This window comes from Callithrix jacchus, chromosome 10 (genome assembly GCF_049354715.1).
Source record: "Callithrix jacchus isolate 240 chromosome 10, calJac240_pri, whole genome shotgun sequence".
Taxonomy (NCBI): Eukaryota; Metazoa; Chordata; class Mammalia; order Primates; family Cebidae; genus Callithrix; species Callithrix jacchus.
The window spans coordinates 68,179,584-68,202,686 of record NC_133511.1 but is presented as its reverse complement, the minus strand read 5'-3'; the positions used below and the strand labels follow the sequence as shown (position 1 = coordinate 68,202,686).

At 52.5% G+C, this 23,103-nt stretch overlaps 2 protein-coding genes across 11 annotated transcripts in view; both read right to left on the bottom strand.

Annotated features, from left to right (window-relative positions):
• Positions 1–4,161, bottom strand: part of ARAP1 (ArfGAP with RhoGAP domain, ankyrin repeat and PH domain 1) — a 75,326-nt gene extending 71,165 nt beyond the window's left edge. For all 9 annotated transcript variants that reach the window (XM_035264129.3, XM_035264130.3, XM_035264132.3 and 6 more), the window contains exon 1: positions 4,036–4,161. The gene's annotated coding sequence lies outside the window, so the exon portion shown is untranslated. The remainder of the gene's footprint in view (positions 1–4,035) is intronic.
• Positions 4,162–6,415: 2,254 nt separating this feature from the next.
• Positions 6,416–23,103, bottom strand: part of STARD10 (StAR related lipid transfer domain containing 10) — a 41,418-nt gene continuing 24,730 nt past the window's right edge. For both annotated transcript variants that reach the window (XM_078340309.1, XM_035264164.3), the window contains exons 3-7: positions 10,912–11,059; positions 10,224–10,327; positions 9,454–9,571; positions 7,715–7,767; positions 6,416–6,833 (exon numbers count right to left, since the gene is read on the bottom strand). In XM_078340309.1, coding sequence (XP_078196435.1) covers positions 6,588–6,833; positions 7,715–7,767; positions 9,454–9,571; positions 10,224–10,327; positions 10,912–11,059 — 669 coding nt within the window. In that variant the 3' untranslated portion in view covers positions 6,416–6,587. The remainder of the gene's footprint in view (positions 6,834–7,714; positions 7,768–9,453; positions 9,572–10,223; positions 10,328–10,911; positions 11,060–23,103) is intronic.

Here is a 23,103-nt window from a genome sequence, read left to right as displayed (position 1 = left end):
TTGCTTTCCCTGGCTAGGAGACTGCAGGCAAGTCACCACCTGCTACTGCCCTTAGTCTTATCAGCAAAATGGGGTCTGGGAGAATCACTGTATGAACAAGAGCCAAGGTAAATAGGACAACAGCAGAAACCAGACTTCCACAAGATGCCAGGGCTGGGGCCTTAGTCCAGTCTGCAAGCAGGATACCCTTGTACCCTTGAGGGCATCCCAGATCCACAGCTGGTCACCAGCAATGTCACCTGACCAGGTGGCCCTCTAGTCTCTGTCTGTCACTGACTAACAGTTCCCAGGGTAGGACTGGGTTTGGACCTCCTCTGTCTGCAATGCCTGCCAGTGCTTGGGGTTTTCACGGTGAAGCAACGGAAACTGAGATTCCCAGCTATTCTATGTAATGGATAATCTTGGGCAAATCACTTAACTTCTTGGGACCTCAGTTTCCTCATGTGTAAAATGGGAATGGTGCCTACCTCATAAGACTATTTTGAGGATTAAATGAATTTATTATATAAAGTGCTTAGCACACTGCCTGGTACTAGTAAGCTTCCAAGAAACAATAGCTACCACTATTATTACTACTATTAAATAATGACTTGTTATTGAATTGGTCACTTAATTCCATGTCCCCTCCCAGCCACTCTTTGTCCCAATGGTCTAGGACAGATGTCCTAATATAGGACAGGCTCTCCCCCTCTGTACTGTGGCCAAGGATGAGAAAGAGAAAGAGAGACATTCCACAGGAAGGCCACGTGGAACACAAACCATGCACTGTCTCCCACTGTCCCTCACATCTGGGGTCATCTGCCTTGAGTTGGGACTATCCTCAGATCCCTGGCTGGAATGTACAGGCCTAAGGGCCTGGCCAGGGGTAGGGGTAGGTAGACAAAATGTCCTCTCTGATCAGAGCTGGGGACACTAGGGTTGATTCAGGGACAGGCTCTGAGTTTTGTGGGGCATGTACATTGGACAGGGATGTCACCCCACATGCTAAATCCTTATGCTGTTCAGCCCCCTGGAGTGGCCACCCTTAGCACAGAACTCCTTTCTAAAACATACTCCTCTGCACAGGGCTGTGGAGGATGCTGACTCTAACCTGCCCAAGACCAGAAGAGGAAATGAGAAGAGCTGCCTGAGGGACTGGACTGCTCCAGAGGGAGGGGCTGGGTCAGCTTGACCGGGGTCACACTCTGTTCAAGGCTGCCTGGGTCACCGCCCTGGGGAAGGCATCTCATTCAGCTCTGGGAGGTGCTCAAAGAGTAAGATCTAGGTGAAGTCAGACAAAGGAGGCAAAGAACACCTGAGTCCTAACACTGCCTCTCTATCACCCTCCCACTGTAATCGTTCACAAGTTACTCAGCTTCTCCATGCCTCAGTTTCCTTATCTGTAGAATGTTACCTAACTTCTTGTGTTATTGGCAGGATGAAATTGGTTAATTGTTAATGCAATAATAATATGCATAAAAGTGTCTACAACAGTGCTACAGGCATGTTTGCTGACCTCATTTTCACTGATGTTATTACTCAGCTATCTCTAAGGCTCAGTTTCTTCCACTACGATATTGAAGAGTGATGCTCGTCTTACGCAATTATGTAAATTGTTAGTTGACAAATGTGCAGTGTCCAGCACAGCACAGGTACTCAATAAAAAATGTTCCCTCTTCCTCCCTCCCCTTTCCCCCAGAGAGGCTAGAGTACGAAACAGAACCTGTCCTGACCCCCATCAGGGGTCTCTGTGTGATCCTAGCCTGATTTCTAGCTCTTGGCCTCAGTTTCCCCATCTGTGAAAGAAGCTTCTAGGCCAAGTGCTCTCTAAGTATCCATGGCCATATCTGCTCTAGCCTGTCCCCCACCCTCATTCCCTCCTTCCTTCCCCATTTCCTACTCCATCTGCTACCAGTGTGACAGAACTCTTGGGAGCCTGAAGCAGGGTAGCAGGGGCAGGTGGTGGGCAAGGATCAACAGCTCTCAAGGAGCCCAGGGCCCGGTCCAGGCCCCCAAGGGTTAAGATCCACAGGCCCCCAAGGGTTAAGATCCAGAGTGAGGGGTGGGGGCCAGGGTCAGCGCTGGACAGGCCGGCCGAGAGCCCAGGGCCTGCCTCCCCTCCCCCTCCCCTGGGAACAGAGGCCACTTGTTTGGGCAGTGGCGGGTGGCTTTGAGCTCAGCCAAGGGAGAGTGGGGTGGGAAGAAGAGAGGGCTCCGGAAAATGGAAGAGACTCCCCACCTCCAGCCAATGCCCTAGGCCTGGTCTACCACTAGCCCCTAGTACTATCCCAGATCCTCTAAACTGACCCCCACTCTCTTTCTTTCATTCAAACACGAAATGCTAGAGACAGGACTTAGCAGATAGGCCTGACTATTGCCCCAGCACAGTCTTTCTTTGGGGCATGAGGCCAGGGCTGATCACCCCATCCTGCAGATGGGGAAATGGAGGCTCTGAGGAGTCTGGGAACGTGCAGAGTCACAAAGTGATTGGTGGCTGCACAAGGACTCAGGGCCCCAGGTCCCAGTGAGCCTCGTGGCTCTGCAGGGCCCATCCCCCCTGAGCTCCAAGAAGACCATTCCTAAGCTGTGCCATTACACAGGACAGAGGCTGGGCAGGAAGGAGGGGCAACAGCAGCCCATCTCTGAAACCTGAATCCCAAAGGACCTGGTGATTTGGAGAGGAAGCTTCTAGAGAGTTGGGAGGAGGGTTGACAGTCTGCACAAAAGGCTGAGGCTGGATGTGTGAAGCATGGCTGGAGCCCAGGTGGTGGGGGCATAAAGCTGGGGTTGAGTGGGGAGGCCTGAATGCAAAACAAAGCCTGGGACAAACAGGGCCCTGGTGGCCTCTGCCCGCCCTCCCACCTCACCAGTCACTGGTACTGTGTGTGGGACACCCCCTGCCTACACTACTTCAGTATGCAAGTAGCCAATGGGGAGACAGGGTCTCCAGGCCTGGTCCTGACAATCCCCAACCAGGTATGGGACACAGGATGAGTTCTCTCTACACCTATGCCAGCTACACCCATCTTTCTGCCATTCCTCAAACACACCACCCAAATTCCTTACTTTCCACAAGCTATGCCCCTGCCTTTGGAGGGCCCTTATCCTTGTAAGCTGCCACTTAACTGCCAAGCCCATTCCATTCATCCCCTCCCCCAGGGCCTGCACCTGTCCACACCTGCCTTCATGGCTTTGCTGGACTCCTTCTACCCTGTGATGATCTTGCTGGGCGGTCTCTCCCAGTCTGGGAAAACAGGTATCACAACTGCCTCAGTCTGGAACCCTGGGACCCACTAGAGAGTCAAATCCTTCTGAGTACCCCCAGGTGTCTGATCCTGAAGCACCCCCTCCCACCTATCTGGGATCAGGGAAGGCTCCCCAGGACATGGGATGTGGGGGAAGGGAATGCATATATCAGAAACCACAGTGTGATGGCTCCTGGCCAGATTTCCCCTGCACCAAACACCCACCACCCCCTGACCCCCAGGCTGCACCCCAAGCCTGCTCTCTCCAGGCCCAACTACCCCACTCCCAGCGTGACCCCATTCCTTGAACACATACTTCCTTTTACCAGCAACTGGGCCAGGTAGGGGCTCTTGGGAAGCCATGCCCCCATTTACTGGTGGGAAATTGAGGTGCAGAAACCGGAAGTAACCTGCCCAAGGTCACTGGAGCCCCAGGCCCAGGGCATTGGGTCGTACAGACCTCCAGAACGTAAAGGTCTCAGCGGCCAAAGAGGTGGGAGCCTTCACTTCACAGATGGGAACCCCAAGGCGCCCGAGGGCGGCTGGCTCCAGAGCCCGGGACCTTCACGCCAAAGGGCTACCGGCTGGAAGCCCCGGGTCCCATTGGTTCACCCTCCTCCCTACCGTCTCTGGCCCGCTCGTCGTCAGGAGGCGACCCCCACCACCCCGCCCAGAAAGGTAAACAGACAAGATGACCCAGGGAAGCAGACGCAGAGCGCGGTCTCGGCGTTCCGTTCTGCAGAATGGGGAAACTGCAGGCCACATGTGGCTAGGGGACTGTAGACCGGGAGGCTCCGGCAGCTGCACTGACCTGTTTTGAGCAAAGACTCCACGAGGAGACCTGGCGTCCCGGCGCCGCCAGCGACTCACACCGCCGTAGCCAAATCGCAGCAAGGGGCCGGGCGCGCCCACCCCGCCGGGCGCTTCCGCCCGCCCCACGTGACTCCCCCGGAGAGAAGGTGGGGCTGGGGCAGGGCAGGGCCCCGCCCCCTCCTCGGCCCCGCCCCTCGCCTAGTCAGTGTACTGGAGTCTGCTGGCCTGGCCGGCCTGCCGGACCCGTCGGTCTCTGTCTCTCTCCTGCCCTTCAAGCTGCTTGCGGGTCCTCCGACTGTCTCCTGAGACTCATGTCTAACCCCCACCATCTCACCCGCTGAGTCCATCTCTCCCTGAGTCTCCCTGCTCTCGCCGCCCCTCTTCTGGTCCCGACACGCACCCCACCCCCAAGGGGGCCCCACCCCCCAGGGGATAGGGGGCCGTTGAAGGCCGTCTGTGGTTCTCGACCACCTCCTCCAGGAAGTCCTTCCTCCACCACATTCTTCAAGGGTATCTCACTTCCCTCCCTGGGTGCCCACAGACAGGGTTGTGGGGAAGCTACCCACCCAGCCACACCTCCCAGGGATCCCTCAGCGGAAGGCTGCAGCCTTAGGTCCCAGCACCCAGGCCTAGAGAACAGGAGACTCCCACCCATCCTCCCAGCACATACACAGATGAGGGCACCAGGCTTGGCAGCCATTTCTGGGTCCTATGTCCAGGACATCTCTGGGGCCAACCACTCCAGAGATCTTGACTTCTCTGGGCTTCAATTTCTGCATACACACAAAGGGTATATTTGGAAGAATAGATCTCCCATTGGGGGGGGTTAAACCCCCTGAGAAGAGTAAAGTTTCATTAATTGGAGAACCTACTACATGCCAGTCCCAGTGCTGGGCAATTTATTCTTTTCATCTCAATCCTCACATTCTGCTTGAAGGCAAAAATTATCATCCCAGGTTATGGGTTAGGAAATAAGGCTCCAAGAAGTCTCAGGGCTTGCCCAAAGTTACGAAGCCAGTGTTGGGCAAAGCTGGGATGCAACCCATTTTGGTGAGTTCTAGAATCTCCTGGCTGCCCCCCCAACTGGCCATTCACCCTGTCCCTCTGGGAAACAGTTCACTCTCAGTACACCATGTCTTCCAGTGGTAGAGCTAAGGCAAGGAGCTTTTGGGGAGGGGAGAACCGGGCCAGACCTTGGGAAGAACTTCCAGGTCTCAAGTTCATATGGGGTCAAAAACACTGTAGAGGAGCAGAGCGCAGAGCCCTCCTCCGGACCTGGCAGCAGGGGTGTCCCTTGGACAGCAGAGGGCATCTGGGAGCCACAGATCACAGGAGAGGCCTAGGCATCCCTCTTGACTTCAGAGCAGTGAGATGCAGCATAGGGTGAGGGGCTGGCATCTGACCACTGGCAAGGTGATGGGGAGTCTGGGGACCTCACCATTTCTGTTAACACAGTCCTGAGGTCTTCAAAATGACCTAGGGAGGGTGGGACTCACTGAGCCTGGTCACCACCAACTGCACTGGAATCTGAGGCCCCTCACCTACACCCCTAACCTCCTTCCTCCAGAGTATGCTGCCCCAACCTCAGCTCTGAGGCCCACAGCCCTGTGGCTTGAGACCCACTGACCCCTCCACCTCCCTTCTGGGATGACAAGAGCGTGTCAGACCCCGAGTCCATGCGTTGGACCCAAAGGGCCTTGGGCTGAAGGACACACAGTAGAACCTCACCCTCTGACTCCTGGCCCAGGGCCTCTGGCCAGGCCTGCTCCTTCCCTTAAAGCAAAGGTCCCCAATCCCTGGGCCACAGACTGTCAGGAACCTGTTAGGAACCAGGCTGCACAACAGGAGGTGAGCAGGGGCTGAGTGATCATTGCCGCCTCCTGTTGGATCTGCAGCAGCACTGATTCTCAGAGGAGTGAGAACCCTATTTTGAACTGTGCATGCCAGGCATCCAGGTTGTGCGCTCCTTATCAGACTCTAATGATAAATGTAATGCCCTGGAATCATCCCAAAACCAATCCTCCCGGCATCCTGACCCATGGAAAATTTGTCTTCCACAAAACCTAGTCACTGGTACCAAAAAGGTTGGGGACCTCTGCCTTAAAGGAGTGAAAAGAAAGCAAATAGCTTGGCATGAGTGCCAAAATGATCACTCAATAAAGACAGCTGGATAGACATGGGCAGAGAATGGAACAGAGTATGGACAGGAGGAGGGCAGTGATAGATCCATCCCATCCCCACCTCACAAGGGGAAATGAGGAGATGCCTGAAGGATCAAAGACTGGTGATCAATAACTTTAACAAAATTAAGGGCAGAAGCAGGGGACCACGGCAGCAGCCGTGAGGCAGGTGGCAAGCAGGCACAGTGATGAGCCGGCTGAGGCTGTGGGATCGTTTATTGGGGCTGTATCCAGCCAGGCTGCAGTGCCCACCTGGGCTCGGGCCCAGTGCCACCAGGAGGCGCCAGGTGGGGGTGGGGAGAAAGCGCGGAAACAGCTGCCATCCAAGGGCTCGCCCGGTCTTGTCTCGGTCCCTGCATTGGTGCCACGCTCAGGTGAGCGAGGTGTCGTCGTCGCTGCCCTCACCGCCCGCGCCGCCCATCCGCTCCTCTCGGCTCTCTGCCACCGCGCTCTCGTCGATGTTCTCCAGTGAGTCCGCATGCTGCACTGACAGCTCCGACAACGCCAGGCTGGGCAACGGGCTCTGCTCCGGGTGCAGCCAGGGCTTGAAGTGAGGCAGATGCTTCTGCTTCCATTCGGGGTACTTGAGGCACGCCTTGTACATCTTCTTCATGGCCTGTGGGCCCGCCACCCCGCCGGGTCAGGGGGTGGCCAGGGCGGGGGTCCAGGTCTTCTCCACTCCCCCTCCAGCGCCCTCTAGCGGCTCAGCCCCCAGCACCCTGACTCACTCCCTTTCAAAACTTCGCCCCGGCCCAGCGCGGTCGCTCACGCCTGTAATCCCAGCACTCTGGGAGGCCAAGGCGGACGGATCACCTGAAGTTAGGAGTTCAAAACCAGCCTGACCAACAAGGTGAAAACCCGTCTCTACCAAAAATACAAAACTTAGCTAGGTATGGTGGCAGGCACCTGTGGTCGCAGCCACTCAGGAGGCTGAGACAGGAGAATTGCCTGAACCCAGGAGGTGGATGTTGCAGTAAGCCAAGATCATGCCACTGCACTCCAGCCTGGGTGATAGAGCAAGATTCCGTCTCAAAAAAGAAAAAGAAAAAAAAAAAAAGAACTTTGCCCCTCAGCCCTAATTGCCCTCCCTGAGCCCCAGGCTATACTCTTTTTTTTTTTTTCTTTTTTTGAGACAGAGTCTCACTCTGTGCCCCAGGCTGGAGTTCAGTGGCAATATCTTGGCTCACTGCAACCTCTGCCTTCCCAGTTCAAGCAATTCTCCTGCCTCAGCCTCCTGAGTAGCTGGGATTACAGGTGCCCACCACCACACCTGTCTAATTTTTGTATTTTTAGTAGGGACGGGATTTTGCCATGTTGGCTAGGCTGGTCTTGAACTCCAGACCTCAGGTGATCCTCCCACCTCTGCCTCCCAAAGTGCTGGGATTGCAGGCATGAGCCACCATGCCTGGCCCCCAGGCTCCAAGCTTGACTCTACCCATCTTATCCCATGGTCTTCTCTCCAGCCTCCAACACCCCCAAAATCCCAAGGCCACTCACCTTGGGAGCCAGGAACTGAGAAGATTTATTCACCACCCACTTGGGTAAGGAGCCTGTGAGGGCAGGGAAGGGAAAAATCCATCTCAGGGACCCAGCCCCTCCCTCCCGACAAAAGCCCCTCCCTCTGTCCAGAGCTTCAGGGAGGCCACTGTCTTCTCCTTGGGGAGGGGGTGTGTCAGGCAAATTCTACAAGACTTCACCCTCACTCCTTTCTACCTCAGACCAAGGTCCTCAGGTTCAGCTCTGTCCCCCACTTTCCCTCTGCCCAGCCTCAAAGAGTACGTGGAAGAAAACCACAGTGTCCTAGGTGAGCACAGACTATACAGGAGTGGAAACTCAGACCCACCCCACTGCAGCTTGCTGCCTCCCTCAATCACACTGACATCCCTTCTCAGCCTAACCTCCCTCCCAGGAATGGCCCTGATGCTCAGCCCTCCTCTGCCTGTCCTTCCAAGCCTCCCCTAACCACACAGGCCTCTGGCTGAGCACCCCAGCCTGGCCTGACGTGGAATCTACCACCCAGCTCTCCAACCTGCTCATTCCCAAGTGTCCACTCTGACACTGACACCCAACACAATGAGGTGCTGGGGAGTGCTGGGCCTGGACTACTGTGCACTCCAGGGCATGGAGCATTCCCAGGCAAGGATGCTCCAGGCTTCCCCATCCTCTACTCACTCACTCACTCACTCACTCACTCCACGTTCACTGTGACACCAACCTGGGCTAGCCCTAGGGACCCAGAGAAGAGCTCAATGAGGGCCCAACAGGAACCGAGTGTTCTGCTAGAGGGGAATGGGCCACAGAGCAGGGAGCCACTGGCTCCCCTGAGTATAAGGGAAACAGTAGGTGACACCTGCAGTAGCCCTGGAGGGATGAGGAGGAGAGGTTGTGGGGAAGGGCTGCCCGGGCAGAGGGGTGGGGACGGATGAGGTGTGAGCAATACCAGGAGCCCTGGGACAGGGCTTAGGCTTTTCTCTGAGGGCAGTGGAGAGCCAAAGAATAACTTCAAGCAGTTGAGAGTCATGAGGAGACAAGTGTTTTAGAAAAACTCCTCTGGCAGCCGGTACACACAGACAAGGTGGCTGGTACGGAGATAAATGCCAGACTCAGGAGCTGCTGAGGAGACAGAATCAATAGGAATCAGTGGCTGGATTTGGCTGAGGAAGAGGGAGTGGCCCCAAATGACCGCACATTCTGGGCATGGGTAACTGAAAAGCAGAGACTTGGGGGAAGGGGCAGGTCAGGAGGAAAGATGGAGAATTCCCCGCTGGACACAGAGAGGCTCAAGTGCCTGGAAGACATCCAGAGGGAGATGTCCAGGCTGCTGAGGGCCACAGGGATCTGGATCTCAGCTGAGGGAGACACAGCCACCTGTCACAGAAGCCACGGAAGTAGACGAGCCATCCCCAGAAAGAGAAGACTGAGGCCTGGAAAACCCAGGCCTCCAGGATGGGCAGAGGGAACAGCCAGTGAGCAGTGAACAAGGCCGAGCATGGGGACAGCGAAGCCCAGGAAAAGCACCCCCAGCTTCATCAGTGGAGCAGTGGTACCTCCCTGGCCCACTCTTTTCAAACTACTGTAAAGTCCCAAGGCTTGGTTCAAGGACGGCTTCAGGTGGAGATGCCCCAAAATGCAAAACAGCTCCTAATAGATGCCCTTCTGGATCCCTAGTAGATCAGACCCCACCCCTGTGGTATAGGGAAGGATCTCATGATAGGCTGCCAGGGCCAAGCCCTCACCTTTGGGGTCCACCTGGGCCAGGTAGGTGATGACGCAGCTCTTGGACCCCGTGCTCTGGATGAGGTAGCCCGTCTGGATGGACACAGCTCGGACCAAGTCTTTCCGAGGTGGGTATTTCTGGGGATGGAAGGCACAGGGAGGTGAGACTTGGGGTGGGGGCAAAGATGATGTTTTTGTGAGTATACACAAACACGCACGCATGCACGCACATGCATGTACACACACATACACACAGTTCACATGCCGTGACATCTGCTCCAGACTAGGCCTGATTCTGGGTGCAGAGAAAGGGAAGAACCAGACTAGGTCATCCTAGCCCCTCTTGAAGCTTTTCCTGTTTCCCTCAGAAAAGCCCCCAGTCTGGGGTCAGAGCTCATGAGCACATATGGGTACACACACACTCATCCTTGCCTAGCCAGCTGTACCTGCCTGTCCTTGCCCGGGGAGATCTAGGTGGCCCACCCTCAGGAAGGGCTAGAGGACCCTGCCTCTCACCTCTGCTCCTCGTTTCTCTGTCCCAGAGCCCAACCAACCAAAGTCACCCCATCCCACCCACTCACCACAAATGTGGCCACACTGCCCTCTCCTGATCTGCTCAAAAGCCCCAGCTGGGAGAGAAAAGTCATTATCTTCACTATACAGGAAGGAAACTGAGGGCCAGTGGGCTCCATGCCTGCTTGAAGTCACATGGAAGTCACAGTGGCAGCCTCAGCCTTGCCCTGCCTAACTCTCTCCCCTGCCCTGCTGCAGGGAAGGCAGGTTGACTCACAGGATGTTTGACTGAGTAGTTCATAATGATGTAATCAGCGCCCATGGGGAGCCAGGAGCGGAGGGTGATGACATCACGGTTCTTCAGGGGCTTGGGACACCTCCCTGTGGAGGGCAAGGGACAGTTCAGCCAGACCACTGGCCCACCTGCCTGCAAGGGAGGGTGTGGCAGAGGCCAGAGATGCAGGGATGCCTAATTAACTGCCAGCCCCCACTGCAAACAGGCACCTCCCTCCCAGACCACAGTCCCACAGCTGGAGCCAGGGCAAGACCTGTCCCTACTGCCTCCAGCCAGCCCTGCTCCTCACAACCTCACACAGCCCTTACCTTGTCTGGTTTGCCTATATGAATGTGAGTGTACGAGAGAAAAACAGTGTGAATATGCATGAAAAATGTGTCCCTGGGACTATGTGGCATGTGGGTAGGAGCTGTGTACATGTTTCAGTGTATGCGTGTGTGTGTGCACGCGCGCGTACATACATGATCATGTGAGTGCATATGTGTGAGTGTACATGTGTGTGCCTAAGGGTCTAGGAATGGACAGGGATGTCAGGGAGGGCACTCAAGTCTCTGTTCCCTCACTGCCTGGTCATGGGAGTGACCAGAGGAGGGAGGGGGGAAGAGGAGTCTTGGTGGGAGGCCTGGATGGAGGTTGAGGAGACAGGGATCAGCATGCTATGCCTGCTCACAGGAGTAATAGCCCACATCAGCGTTGACTGTCAATCGGGCGATGTCAAAAGTCTCAATGACGTTGCTGTCCCATTTCTTTCGGTACTCAATGTCGTGTAGGACGTCATAGAGTGTCTCAGCTGGCACATCACCGCACTCCATCCGGCACTGCAGACAGATATATGGGTTGTCAGAATCACATGGAGCTTAGAGCCCTGGCCAGAGGACCAGAAGGCAGACAGGCAGAGGAGGAGGAAGAGACAGAGGACAGGGAGGAACAGAGGCCTCTGACGCCAGCATGGACTTCCTTCTTGCCACAAGCCCTGTCCAGCTCCCTAAACAGCCACCAGTGCCAGGAGACAGACAGCCTCTGTATCCAGAGAGCATCTACCCCTACTCAGCCCAGTCTCTTCCTCCAGGAAGCCTTCCCAGCCAGACCTTCTGGGCTTCCACACAATCAATCTCTGTCTGTGCCCTCCCAGACCCCTGTGAGCTCCTTGTGGGCAGAGGTTCATGGTTATTTCAGCATGGAGCCTGGAATGGGAATGGGTACATGTGAAATGAAATGAAAGCATAAATGAAAATCAAATGCCTAAATGGATGATTTATTTCCTCCCTGGTACTTATCACCTCACCATACCACTTGTCCTCCTATTTGTGTTTTTTTCCCCCTTCAACAAACATCTTTGGATTTCTTACTATGTATTAGCCTTGCCCTCAAAGAGCTTTTCATCTGGGAAGAAGATGGCCAAGGACACCTTGTTTTTTGTTTCGAGACGGAGTCTTGCTCTGTTGCCAGGCTGGAGTGCAGTGGCATGATCTCAGCTCACTGCAACCTCCACCTCCCAAGTTTAAACGATTCTCCTGCCTCAGCCTCTCAAGCAGCTGGCACTACAGGCGCACACCACCACACCCAGCTAATTTTTGTATTTTTATAGAGACAGGGTTTCACCATGTTGTCCAGGATGGTATCGATCTTTTGACCTCATGATCCGCCTGCCTCGGCCTCCCAAAGTGCTGGGATTACAGGTGTGCGCCACTGCGCCCGGCCAGGACACCTTGTTTTATTTAACCCTCCCAACAACTCTGCCAGACAAGAAATCCAAGAAGGGACTTGAGGCTCAAAGAGGTTAAGTAACTCACCCAATGTCACTCAGCTGGTAAGTAGCAGAGCTAGGATTTAACCCAGACCACATGTATGGAAAGCAAGTAAAAACAGAACCAGGTTTCCCTAGGTTTGCACTCAGTGAGATGAAACTCAATGTCCTTGTTCTGTGATTTTTTTTTAACCCAAGAGCCCTATCCCCAAGATCAAGTTCTTCTCAGCAAATGGACAAGTTTTCTTGTGTAGTTTAAAAAGATCTCTCAGAACTGGCATTTAGACAGTGCCAAAGGAACCCTCACATAACACTTTCCACTCATAAGTGGATGCAAGCAACCATATGAGGGAGAGATCACACTGCCTTCCCCCTCATCCCAGAATAGGCCTTGGCACCATTAATGATGGTGGGACACCGCAGGAAGGTCACACCATCGCCTGCTGGCTTTTCTAGGAACCAAAAAACCCATCAAGCCCTGGATATAACTTCCGTTTATAGAAAATACAGAGGACAGAGGAACGAGCTAAGTGACACCACATGAGAATGCAACCAGACAGAGCCAGACAGTGAACCATCCCATGGGGCTACTGGCCGAGGTTCTTCCGCCAATCAATGTCATAAGAAAGGAGCTGGGCGGGACTGACTTGCAGGATATAACAACCACATGTAAAGTGCATTTCTGGATTGCAGACTGATTTGGACACACCATCTATAAAGGGCATTTTGAAGCCGGGCGCGGTGGCTCACACCTGTAATCCCAGCACTTTGGGAGGCTGAGGCGGGTGGATCACGAGGTCAAGAGATCGAGACCATCCTGGTCAACGTGGTGAAACCCCATCTCTACTAAAAATACAAAAAATTAGCTGGGCATGGTGGCATGTGCCTGTAATCCCAGCTACTCAGGAGGCTGAGACAGGAGAATTGCCTGAACCCAGGAGGCAGAGGTTGTGGTGAGCCGAGATCGCGCCATTGCACTCCAGCCTGGGTAACAAGAGCGAAACTCCATCTCAAAAAATAAATAAATAAATAAAAATAAAGGGCATTTTGGAGACAACTGGAGAAATGTGTATGTGATCAGAGTATCAGGTGCACTGAAAATTTATGGAAACAAAATGGTGGAGACTGCTGCCTTAAAAAAAAAAGGTCACAAAATAGATCGGTTGTGGTGGCTCACACCTGTAATCCCAGCACTTTGGGAGGCTGAGACAGGAGGATCACTTGGGGTCAGGCGTTGGAGACCAGCTTGGCCAACATAATGGAACCCCATCTCTACTAAAAATTTAAAAATTAGCTGGGTGTGGTGGTGTACACCTGTAATCCCAGCTACCCAGGAGGTGAGGCATGAGAATCACTTGAACCTGGCAGGTGGGGGTTTCAGTGAGCCAAGATCATGCCACTGCACTCCAGCCTGGGCAACAGAGCAAGACTCCAACTCAAAAAAAAAAAAAAAAAAAAAAGGCAGCATAAGCACAATTGGGAGAAAAATATATGCATAGAGGAAGCCCAGGAAACACAATTGCTAAGATGTTCACAGTGGAGATCTCTAAATGATAGAAATGTGATGGTTTCTTTTCACTTTTCTTGTCTGTATTTCTTATTTTTGTTTTTTCTTTTTTTGAGACAGAGTCTTGCTCTGTTGCCCAGGATGGAGTGCAGTGGCGCAATCTCGGCTTGCCACAACCTTCACCTCCTAGGTTCAAGCAATTCTCCTGCCTCAGCCTCCCAAGTAGCTGGGACTACAGGCGTGCGCCACCACACCCAGCTAATTTTTTTTTTTTTGTATTTTTAGTAGAGACGGGGTTTAACTATATTGGCCAGGCTGGTCTCAAACTCCTGACCTTGTGATCTGCCTGCCTCAGCCTCCCAAGTGCTGGGATTAGAGGTGTGATCCACCTTGCCTGGCATATTTCCAATTTTCTAACATGTTTTGCTTCTGAAATAATGAAAACAGTTTCAAAAGGTCCCCCAGCAATACTGAGAGATGCACCTACCATGTGCCAGGTACTGTACTAAGTAAGTGCTTTATACACATTATTTTATTCTTACAGCAGGGCTCTGGGATATTGGCCCCATTATACAATTAAGAAAACCAAGGTTCAAGGACAGACTCAAGTCTGCAACACTATTTGTGTTACCCTGAACGATTCACCCTCCCTCTCTACCGCATTTACCTTTCTGCTCTATGGCATGACTAGATCCAACCATTTAACCAGCAGCCCCCAGCTCCAGTCCTGTACTGAGTCCAGAAGAGTCAGAGATGAATGTGAGGCCTGTCTTTGAGAGGTCTGCAGTGAAAGGAGGAGCCACGCCTGGAAATGGGGAGGTGCCCTAAAGTGCTCAGTGGGGGCGTAAGAAGGAGATCAGCTCCATGGGCTGGGTAGGGGATCAGCCTTCATGGAGAATCTCAGTGCTGGAGGTAGATGCTTACCAAGTGGCCCTGGCAGAAAGAACAGCCAGCCAAGGTGCAGAAGCAGAAGACAGTGTGGCCTGTGGGCAGTGAATGAGTTCCATCTGGCTCAGTGTCCACAGCGTGGTACAGCCTACCACTCAAAAGGTCCCTGGCTCTAGGTCTTTTGAAAAATGGGTAATTCCAGGGCTGGGTCAGAGAAAGTATAAGATGAGCCTGGAACACCTTCTTGTGCCAGGAAGTAAGCAAACACTCAAAGAATGATAAAGATTCTGGGCATAGGAACCAGTCTCCCTCTGGTAGAGTGATCAGCACTTCAAGGTTTACCTGGGACTTTCCCAGTTTTACCACTGCAAATCTCACATCCTGGGAAATCCCTCAGTCCCAGGCAAGCTAGTGTTGGTCACCCTACCCGGGCGCAAGCTGAGATAATCTTCATATTAAACTCAGTAATGACCGTAACCGATTATATTCCATTGAATAAAACAGGAAACCAAAGTCTATACAGGTATGAATAAACAAGTAAGTGAATGTTTGATGAGAAATGGGGGATTTACAGTTTCGAAGTACCTTCCCATCCAAAGTAGTTACTAATTACAAAGGGAACATGAGTCACTTCACAGATAAGGCTGGCAGATAGCACCTTCATCAAGTGATCAAAATCAATATCATTAATCACAGGACAAGCTGCCGTCAGGCATTGGCTGGTAGGACGCAGTAAGAGGAATAGAGGTATCACTTCTGTGCTACCTCTGTCACAGAGACATAACATAAATAGAATCACAGGGAACATCAGATAAACCCAGAATGAAGACTTGGATCATTTTACAAAATAATTGGCCTATAGGTGTCAGGATCATGAGAGTCACGGAAAGAACTACGTTAGACTGAGGTGACTAATGAGATGGGAGTGACTGAGTAAGTGAATGAAGGAATAAAGTGATGGGAGGGATGCGATGGTAAGAAAGGGGTTGAAGAAGATGGCACAGGCCCGATCCAGCAGCATCATCAGCGTCCAAACAACGTCTAGTTGAGCAGCCACAGGGAGGTCCAGGCACTGCCCCAGAAGTTCAACACATGCTCACTCTTTACCACAAACCTAGCAGGTGGCTGCTATTATCATTCCTGCACTGCAAAACAGAAAACTGAAGCTCGGGAGATTAAGCAACTTGCCCAGATCATAGAGCCTGAAAGCAGCAGAGCAGGGACTCAAAAGAGGATCTTCCTGTCCTCTTAACCATCAAAGAGCACTCAAGCGTGGCTTCTGAGGAAACCAGGATTTCTCTAAATCCAAATTTGGATACTGGTTGGCTTTGCAAATCTTCAAACATGTTATCCTGGACCATGAGTGTGTGGAGGGGGCAGTGACAACAAAAGCCTGCTTCCTGGGTTAGAATCCAACCTGGGGCTGCCTCTTCCCTAGCCAAACTCAGTGCCCCCAGGGCCTGGCTGCAAGGCGGCTGAATGCACACTGGGAAGGGGCCCATGCTGCCCATCCTCCTTGCAGAGGCTCCCAGAGCAGGGCTGTCGTGGCTCCTGAGGCCAAAGACCCACCTCTGGGACAGAGGGCAGTGGGTGGAGCATGCTGAGTCAGAAGACAGACCAGGTGCTCATTGTAGACTCTACGTAGCCCTTTATCTTATAGATAAAGAGAAACTTCAAAGGTTTCCTGGGCTAGTGGCAGACACTTATGGAGGAAGTCCCCTGACTGGAAGGTGAGAACCTTTGCTGTGGCAGCGCAGGTGAAGAAACTGAGGCAGGCCAAGTGGAGGGGTCAGGCAAGTGTCCACAGGCATCCCCAGCTCAGCCTGGCTCCTGCGCTTTCCACAGCCCCTAGCAGGCAGCACCGCTGCACGGAGTGGAGGAAATTACATCCATCTTTGTTCCTGCCGGTGGCGGTGGCCACACCCCAAAGGTGTTATTCTAAGAGGCTTGGGGAGCAACAGGTGGTGGGGTAGGGCTGAGTCTCTGGACAGCACCAGGTGCACGGGCCTGTACCAGGAACCCACAGCTATTAGGCCCTGGGTGAGCCAGTCATCTCAGCTGGCCCCCCAGAAACTCCCCTGGAAACAGGAACCCAAGGGGAGTTGCTTGGCCAAGGAGCCATGCTGGGCTTCAGCACGTTTAAAGCCTGGTGAGGGCAGGGGGAGCAAGTGACGCCAGAGAAACTACAGGCTGTGTCCCCAGCACTCCATTCTGCAAACCTCCTCAAGTGCCCAAGGTGGAAAACGGGGATTGCCCAGAACCACTGGGACCAGCACTGTGAGCCCCAGCTCCCCAAGTCCCACGAAGCCACAGTCAGAAGGGACTGGACAAGCAAGGAGGAGGAAAGACCCACATAGACTTTGAGGCCAGCAATCCCCGGCCCAATCCCAGTTCTGTCTCCTGGGCACGAGAGTTAACTCCTGTAAGTCTTCATTTCCTCAGGTGAAAAATGGAAATGATAATAGCAGCTACCTCGTGGGGATGTTGTGATCCCCACACATCACCAAATGAGATAATGCATGTAATATGCCTACTGCATAGTAAATACTCAAAAATAGGTCAGGCATAGTGGCTCACGCCTGTAATCTCAGCACTTTGGGAGGCAGAGGTGGGTGGATCCCCTAAGGTCAGGAGTTCGAGAACAGCCTAACCAACATGGGGAAACCCTGTCTCTACTAAAAATAGAAAGAAAAAAAAAGCTGGGTGTGGTGGCCCAAGCCTGTAATTCTAGCTACTTGGAAGGCTAAGACATGAGAATTACTTAAACCCAGGAGGTGGAGGTTGCAGTGAGCTAAGATCGTACCACTGCACTCCAGCCTGGGTGACAGAGTGAGACTCTGTCTCAAAAAAAAAAGTAGCTATTGGCTTCTCCAAAGGTAGTGAGTGATTGCAAGTGACTGTTCACACTAAGTTACAGATCGAACTCCTTGTTCTACTGTTTTCCCCCTTCTCACTACGCACTTCACTAGTCTTTAAAAAAAAAGTAGCTGTTGTTACTCCAGCGGGTTTCCATGAGTAGCTGTGCACCCTTCCACATGGCCAGGACTAGGCTGCATTTGTAGGTATCTGCTGATACGGTGTACCCTAGGTGCCTCTCTCGCCTCACCCTGCCCTGCACTTTCATTCATCCTTTTGCCACTCTCTGAAGCCTGCTGTGTGCCAGATCTGTGTGCAACTGGGTGGTGGGAGACCGGAGGCGAACCGAACCCAAGTCCTGCCTCAAAGAGGTCCCACCAAGTACAATGGTAAGGGACAGGGACACAAAACCTCAAGATAGCACGAGCAGGGCTGGGAGAGGGGGACGCACCTGAACTGCATGGTAGGGTGCACCTGTGCCCAAAAGGATAAGGCCCTGAGCCACTGAGGAGCTGGGAAGGGCATTTCTGGCACAGGGACTAGTGGATGCAAAGGCCTGGAGGGTTAAACAAACAAGTACAGTGCAGGGTCCAGTGCCCAAGCTGTGTCTCACTCTCCCGCCCCCTGCCTGTGTTCTCTGGGATGGCTTGCCAGTGATCAGCATTAGAGAAGGTGGACTCTCAACTAGAGAGAGGGGCAGCAGTCTCTCCCAAGACCCAGGGAGATGGTCAACCCCAGATGGGAAAGGAAGTCAGGCCCCCTCCATGGGGCTGTGTCCTCGCCTTGTGAGCCAAAGGCCCAGGCGGTTACAGGCAAACAGACACAGAGACAGGTGGACTCAAGGCTAACTCTCCCTCCAAGACCTTACAAGGCAGGACGCCAATATCCTTGCCCATGGAATATGTGGGGCACTCAGAGTATCCCAAAGTCCTAGGAACCCAGGAAATGATCTCTCCACTCAGAACCCATCAGGTTACCACTGGGGAAACCTGGCTTCAGCTGGACTCTGAAATATCCCACAGGCTATGCTAACTTCTCCATAGGCTGCTTTTCAGCAGATAGCTCTGTGAGGGGAGTAACTGTTAAGCAAATCACACTTTCCTGACAGAACCATATTTAAATGAGAGGAAGAGTTCCTTATGGGGTGGGGCACAACGAAGCAAATCAATCACAGCCCTGAACAATAGCCCCAACTTCAGTAACCATTACCGTTGCTCCAAATCACTGACCATTCAGCACCCGCAAAGGAGACAGGGGCACCTGGACCATGGACCCCACAGGGGCTGAAATTGAGCTCAAACCACCTCCGCCAGCTGTCAAGGGCACAGAGCTTCATCCTTTGCAAATATTGCCTCTTACCCTTCCAACACCCCAGAGGGAAGCATCACCCCCATTTCTCAGATGCTGAAACTGAAGCCCATGGAGGTACAATCCACATGGCTAACAGTAGTGAAGCAGAGAACCAAAGTCCAGGTGTGACGGACCCTACAGTGTCAGGGCTTTTTGCTACCTTCACTAAGGGGCAGGACTGGCCCAGCTAGAACAAAACACCCTGGCAGCAGAAGGCTGCCTTGGTTGATGGCTTTAATGCAGTGCTCTGGACTCAGAGGCCTTGCTGATCACAGAGGCAGAGCTCACAGATTCTTCCTCCAAACAAAGCTCCTGACCCAAGCTCCACATTTTCCAGAACCCAGTGCTGGGGCTCCAAACCTGGAGTCCCTGTCACCTGCAGGCCCAGAGTTCATACAGCAGTGCTGGTCCACCTGTGTCAGATAGACCTCTGCCCTGCCATGTCCTAACGGTGTGGCCTTGGGTTGGGCAAAGGGCTCTGAGCCCCAGCATCTCATCTGTCAAGCAGGGATAATCCTCTCCTCAGAGTGGTCCTGTGAGGATTAGGTGAGACTGCTCCCTAAAGCCCTTGGCAGCAGACGCCCCTCTTCCAGCTCCAGGCCCAGCAACTTTCCCTGATTTCTCAGGCCCTGCCCTGGGGGAACACCTCGCACTAATCCCCAAAGGACATACAGGGACAAGAAGAAACAAAGTTTAAAATAACAACAATGCCAAGATCCACTCCACAGCATGTGTGCACAGGGAGGGGGTGGGTGGCCCTCTCACACCAGGGCCCCACACAGATGCCCCCTGCACCCTCACAGCCCACAGCCAGGCCCTGCTGTCACCATGCTGGACCAGGAGAGAAGGCTCTGAGAGATGCAAAGACTGGCACACAACAGGTCAAAGGCCCAGCACCAGTGCCCCGCTACCCTTTCTGCTCCTGCTTCTCCTCCCAGGGCCTACTCACCACCTGCTGGCTTCAGGGCCCTCCACTCTACCTTTCTCTGAGGCCTCTGAGAGGCCAGCATTGGGTCAAGCTGATCCAGCACCTGCCACTTGTCTCTGGGTTTTTGGGGCCTCCAGAAAGGAAACACGTAAGACCTTTCCCCTTATACTCCCCCCACACACACACAAAAAAAAAATCCCAAGAGCTGCTCCAGGCCAATGACCTGAGGGTTCAGGGCGAGAAGGGGAGGAGCGAGGTCTGCTCAGTGCTGTCATGAGGGGTGCTCAGGCACCTCCTCCTCCAGCTCCGCCCAGAATGCTTTCCCAGGACTTCCTCTCACTGGCTCCCTTCCTATTATGCCTTCGGTATGTTTTTAAACTTCAGCCCGGCTGCCCTCTGTTCAGGCAGCCTGCCCTATTCCTAAACTCTCCAGGATGGGCTGAAGAACAACCTTCCTTGCCTCCTAGACCCCCAGCAGCTCCCTCCTCAGCACGCACTATCATGCATTAATTTGCCTGCAATGCTGTGGCCCCTTGTTCGTCTTTGTGTCCTGCCTTCTTGGCAGGGGGCCTGGCATCCAGCAAGCGCTGAGTAAGGAGCTGTTCCTTAACAGAGGGATGGGCATGTGAGCCAACAAAGAGGCTAAGCCTGTGTGGGCTTCTCTGACTTTTAGAATGCTGGAGCCCTGGTCCATTGGCCCTCAGCACATCTGTGTAATTCAGAAGGAGGCACAGCCATGAAAATCCCTGAACTCTTGTAGATTTCTATGACACGAGGACAATTACTCTTACTTCTTCCACCATCATCCTCCTAAAAAGGGGTAAAAGGCTGGAGGGTGGAGGCATGAAGTGTCAGAAATACCAAGAGACAGCTTCAGGAGAGATACCGGGACTTGCTTTAAGATCTTTGATAGTCTGGAACAGTCAAAGAAAAGTAAAGTAAAATTGTACGGAAGTACCAATTTATGCTCAGTAAATTACCAAAAATATATAAAATACTCACTGCTTATGAAGATAGGGTAAAACTGTTACACAGTTAGTGGCAGCAAAAATTGGTCCCACTATTCTGGAAAGCAATTTGGCAAATACTTTTTAAATCATAAAAATGTATTTCTCTTTCTTTCTTGGTTTACCATAGTGATCACAGCTCACTGCCCCAGTAGCTGGGACTCCAGATGTGTGCTGCCACACCTGGCTAATTTTTGTATTTTTTGTAGAGACGGGGTTTTGTCATGTTGCCCAGGCTGGTCTCAAACTCCTGGGCTTAAGCGATCTTCCCACCTCAGCCTCTCAAAGTGCTGGGATTGCAGGCGTGAGTCACTGCACCTGACCGAAAATGTACTTTTCGATTTAGTTCCCAGATTCCCAGGACTAAAAATTTACACTCAGGAAAAAAATACAGAATAAGAAAAACGTTATGTTACAATATTCATGAGTATATTATTGAATTTGCAATTAGCAAATTATACTGGAAAACAACCTGAACACCACTAGCAGTAGCCCCAGGTTGGTTAAGAGAGACATGTCACCCTAATGATGACTGCGCACCACAGAGGGTGGAGGGCTCCCCTGAGCAGGGGCAGCCCCTGAGCTAGCTCTGTACCTTCAGGACCCAGACAGGCCTGTAGGGAATAGCTGCCAGAAATGTTCCTGAACTAATAATTCTGTAGCAATATGAGAAACCTCTACAGAGCAATATTAAAGGAACAAAATAGGATACAAACCAGTACCTGTGCCATGGTTTAAACTATGAACAAACTATACCTTTGAAGGAGAGCTGGAAGGAACCAAGGAAAAGCTCTATTCAGGGAACTGAGGCTCTGGGTGATTTATCTTTATTTATTTTTCTGTTTTGGATTCTTGTTACTGGTGCTACAATATAGTTTATATAAGAGATAAAAATCACTTTTTTTAAAAAGTTGTTTTTTATTTTTTTGTTGTTATTTTTATTTTTGAGACAGAGTCTGGCTCTGCTGCCCAGGCTGGAATGCAGTGGCACTATCTTGGCTCACTGAAACCTCCATCCTCCAGGTTCAGGGATTCTCATGCCTCGGCCTCCTGAGTAGCTGGGATTACAGGTGTGTGCCAGAATGCCCAGCTAATTTTTATATTTTTAGTAGAGATGGGGTTTTGCCATGTTGGCCAGACTGGTCTCAAACTCCTGGCCTCAAGTGATCTGCCCACTTTGGCCTCTCAAAGTGCTGGGATTACAGGTGTGAGCCACCACACCCGGCCTCACTTTTTTTTCTTCCTAATTAAAAGCATTGCCCAGAAACCCAAGTTCTTACTCCCTGGACCTGAAAGCTGGGACTCAGCTGCGTTGGGGCCTGAGACTGCCCGTCTGATACTGAGTTAACCTGGGAACACTCTGCGTTGTCTGGCGGGGCTTGCAGACACAATGACAACTCTTTAGGTTGGTTCAAGGAAGGAACAAAGGGAAGCCAGGTACAGGGAGAGGCATCTAAGCTGATCCCTCAAAGATGACCAGAAGAGGAGATGGCACTCAGATGTAAGGGAGAGAGAAGGGACTCCCGGCAGAGATGATGGTCTGAGCCTGAGAACTAGAAACAGCCTGGACTGGTTGGGGGACAGAGAAGGATCAACGCAGTGCCACAAGGGAACCTGGAGGACAGAGATGGAGGTGGGAAATGGAGCTGTCCTTTAGGGACCTGCTCATTCAGTCATCCACTCTCAGGACTCAGACAGGCCTGTAGGGAATATGTAGGGAACACGCAGAGTGTTCCCAGGTTAACTCAGTATCAGACGGGCAGTCTCAGGCCCCAGCTTTCAGGTCCAGGGAGTAAGAACTTGGGGTTCTGGGCAATGCTTTTAATTAGGAAGAAAAAAAAGTGAGGCCGGGTGTGGTGGCTCACACCTGTAATCCCAGCACTTTGAGAGGCCAAAGTGGGCAGATCACTTGAGGCCAGGAGTTTGAGACCAGTCTGGCCAATATGGCAAAACCCCATCTCTACTAAAAATATAAAAATTAGCTGGGCATTCTGGCACACACCTGTAATCTCAGCTACTCAGGAGGCCGAGGCATGAGAATCCCTGAACCTGGAGGATGGAGGTTTCAGTGAGCCGAGATAGTGCCACTGCATTCCAGCCTGGGCAGCAGAGCCAGACTCTGTCTCAAAAATAAATAAATAAATAAATAACAACTTTTTTTAAAAAGTGATTTTTATCTCTTATATAAACTATATTGTAGCACCAGTAACAAGTGTGGCTCTGTGCCAGGCTCTGTGCTAGGAGGCTGGTATAATAAATTCACTGAATTCCATCCTCAACTACCTGGGAGAAGGACAGATTATGCCCATTGGTAAACAGTGGCTCAGAAAAGTGAAGTGAAGGAATCAGGTTGGAACCCAGCATGGCCCAAAGTCGAGAACTAGGCTCCGTTCTGTGTGGGACCCAAGGAATCAGGCAGGCCAGTGCCTAGCTAGAGGAGGATGATCCCTGAGAGGCCAGTGCTAGGAGCTGGGGCTTTTGAGGGTGTGTATGGAGTGAGGGGCTGGCTTGCCTGGAGCCTATGAGGGGGTTGGAAGGACACAGAGCACAAGTGGTGTGGGCCCAAGGCAGGGTCTTCT